This window comes from Bombus impatiens, unplaced genomic scaffold, assembly GCF_000188095.3.
Source record: "Bombus impatiens unplaced genomic scaffold, BIMP_2.2 scf_3536, whole genome shotgun sequence".
In the NCBI taxonomy this organism is placed as follows: Eukaryota; Metazoa; Arthropoda; class Insecta; order Hymenoptera; family Apidae; genus Bombus; species Bombus impatiens.
The window spans coordinates 1-3,138 of record NT_179955.1 but is presented as its reverse complement, the minus strand read 5'-3'; the positions used below and the strand labels follow the sequence as shown (position 1 = coordinate 3,138).

The following is a 3,138-nucleotide window of genomic DNA, read 5'->3' as shown; positions in this document are numbered from 1 at the left end:
TCGCGATTAATACTTTTACAAATTTAGAAATGTAAATAGAATTGATATTTATTTGGTATTTATTGCACATAATTGTAAATACTTTTAACTGACACGGTTAACTTGGACGAATAATTTCGGCCTGGAACACTGAAGAAGAAAATTGTGTTCAAAAACATATAAGGGAGATCTAGAGTGATATAGTACGATGTAGGCAGAATATAGACAGATATGGGTGTTGAGATACGAAGAAGATTATATACATTTTTCAAAATAAGATTATATCTTTCGATGCATTGATTGATGTAGTTCCTTATGAAGAAATATTAGCCCTACTACTTTCTTTTAAACAGATATAAATATTTTAGAGACATATGTTAAGGAGTAACTGTATCAACATTTACGTTTAATGATATAGTCCAACGCTATTGCTTATTTAATAGCGTATATTCAGTAAATCGTAAATCCTCGGAATAATAGTTATTAGTTTCTTTTGACTTTTACTTTCCTTAACGTACTTCAAAGTCATATACATCGTCGAGGTCGCCATTCTTAATAATTACATTTAGTTAATTACTTACAATTATAAGTCCCTTTTCGTTTAACAAGACCAATTACAAAGAATGCGAGAAAGAAGGAAGAGAAAAAGAAGCCCATTTGTGTGAATGTATATGTTTCTATATCATATAATTTTAGCAATATAAATTTAGTTCCAATTCAAGTTTTGCATTGATTAGCCGCGTATCTACCGGCTTTGGTAGGTACTCGCACTGATAAATATCCGCTGATATACAGAATGGGATACATAAATCGGGGCATCTAAATAACTTCGTTATTAATATTATGAAAATAACTACGCAGGCAAGGTTATACTATTTGGTAGATAATGTTTTTCTAGAAGACATTTTTTAAATATGATTTTAAAGTCATCATCATTTATTTGTGCGACAATATACTTGTTTAATACATTCATCGATCCATCTCTATATTTCCAGTAAACATTTAATTTAACAATTACTTTAACTCTAATTTGCCAAATTCAAAGTATAAAGTTCAAAGAGAACGTAAATACAAGAATAACATTGCGCGCCTTTCCTTGCCTTCCATATATAGTAGAATCTTGATTATTGGAACTAATAATGATAAATGTGTTTGAATGATAGAACAACAGCTTTTTCTGTACTTCAAACCAAATGGTACAAGCAAACAATTGAACGCTACATAAAATCATACGGGTTTCACAATTTTTTATCGCTAAATCATATTATATTTCTCAACAAATTTCTTAATATACGCGTTTTAATAGAAGCAATTCCACCGAGTTACTTTCATTTTGTGTTTCAAACCACGTTAGCTCCTTCTCGAGAGCTTCGCACGAGTAGATCCAGCTTCACCTATGCTCACTGGACCCAGAGTATTTTTTTCAAATTCTCGAACAACTTCATCGGCACATACCTTGTGGATTACATCATATTCGGTATCAATATAAAACCAATGCAACACATTGATTTTCTGGCACTGTTCGCATCCAGGTAATTTATGCAGAAATTCAACTGTTTTATATGCGTCAATATCGTCTTTTTCTACAAATTCTATATACCACGTGTCCATAGAATACAAAAGGCTGTGCCACGAGCTTATACGGGTTCCACAATTACTTATCGCTAAATCATATTATATTTCTTACCGCATTTTTTAATATACGCGTTTTAATAAAAGCAATTCCACCGAGTTACTTTCACTTTGTGTCTCAAACCACGTTAGCTCCTTTTTGAGAGCTTCGCACGAGATGGTCCAGCTTCATCGTCGATATTATCTATGTTCACTGGATTGTCTTTAAATTCTTGAAGAACTTCTTCGACACATTTCTTCTGGATTATATTATATTGGTTCTCAATAGAAAACCAGTTAAACACATCTATTTCTTCGCACTCTTTGCATCCAGGTAAATCTATCAGCATTCCAAGTACTTCGTTTATGTCAGCTTCCCATTTTTCTGTGACTTCTATTCTCTGCACATTTCGCACCGTCAAAAGACTGTCCCACGAGTTTTGCATCGTCGACACTCAACCAAGCATCATGTACAATGCGACAGCAATCCCACATGGATATTTGTTTATGTACGTCTATCATATCTTCCTCCGTGCCGCCAACAGTTATTGGCATAGCTGTTTTCAGTAATTCTATTCGGTACTTTCGCTTGAAACATGATATTATACCACAATTCATTGGTTGACGGAGTGGTGATATGTTCACTGGAAGAGACATAACCGTAACGGAACGATCTAAATCGTGAAGATCATTGAGATTGTGAAGTGACATAGCATTATCGAGTAACAACAAATATTGCTCCCTGGGAGCGTTCTCCCGTTGTCTTTCTTTGACTGATTCTAAAAAAGGTCTTCGTACCATTCCTTGAAAATGGTACTGTCCATGCAAGCATTTTCTTTTGATTTGTAGATAGTGGAGAATGCTTCTGTATCGTAATTGTATAAAGCATGAACATCCGGTTCGGTACCGATTACTAGTACCGGCAACTTGCGACATCCGGTAGCATTTACACAAAAAAGTGCAGTAACGTAATCTTCGCACATTTCCAGGTTTCCTGTCGATTTCGCACGGTCCATAATACAAGTTCTTTCTGGTACTATTTTGCACATTATTGTTGTGTAAACGACATTGTAAACGTTCTTCAATGCGATCTGACGTTCATGCAGTAATCTGTTAAAGTCAACTGGAAAGGCTTCCGCTGCAGCGCTTTCAGTATCGAATGGAACAGCTTCTCTGATATCCGCATTAGTAATATTGAAACGTTCTTTAAAGCCTAGGAACCAAGCGCGACCAGCTCTAAAACTAAGAGATTCCTGTAACTTCATATTAATTTCTAGAGCTCTTCCCTGTAGGTCTGCTTCTGTGATTTGTACGTTTCTTTCCTTACATCGTAAATACCATTGGTGAATAACTCTATCTACATCAACTGTACGTCGTATTAAACGTTTTGTGTCACGGCTAAGTTCCTTACTGCTTTCGAATTGTTTCTTAATCCTTTCACTTTGTGCGTATATACAGAACAAGGTGGTTTGTGAAATACCGTACTTTTCCATTGCAGATCGTCGAGATTCACATCTTTTTCTCATCTCAAGAATATCGTATTTTTCG

General features: G+C 35.0%; 1 protein-coding gene across 1 annotated transcript; it reads right to left on the bottom strand.

Moving 5' to 3' along the window:
• Positions 1–1,739: 1,739 nt before the first annotated feature.
• LOC105681961 (jerky protein homolog-like) lies at positions 1,740–3,131 on the bottom strand (the record flags this gene model as incomplete). Its single annotated transcript, XM_012393578.1, is given in 3 exon segments — positions 1,740–2,031; positions 2,033–2,378; positions 2,381–3,131. Coding segments are annotated over 3 exon segments (1,389 nt in total), but the record flags the coding sequence as incomplete, so codon positions are not given.
• Between the last annotated feature and the right edge of the window lie 7 nt (positions 3,132–3,138).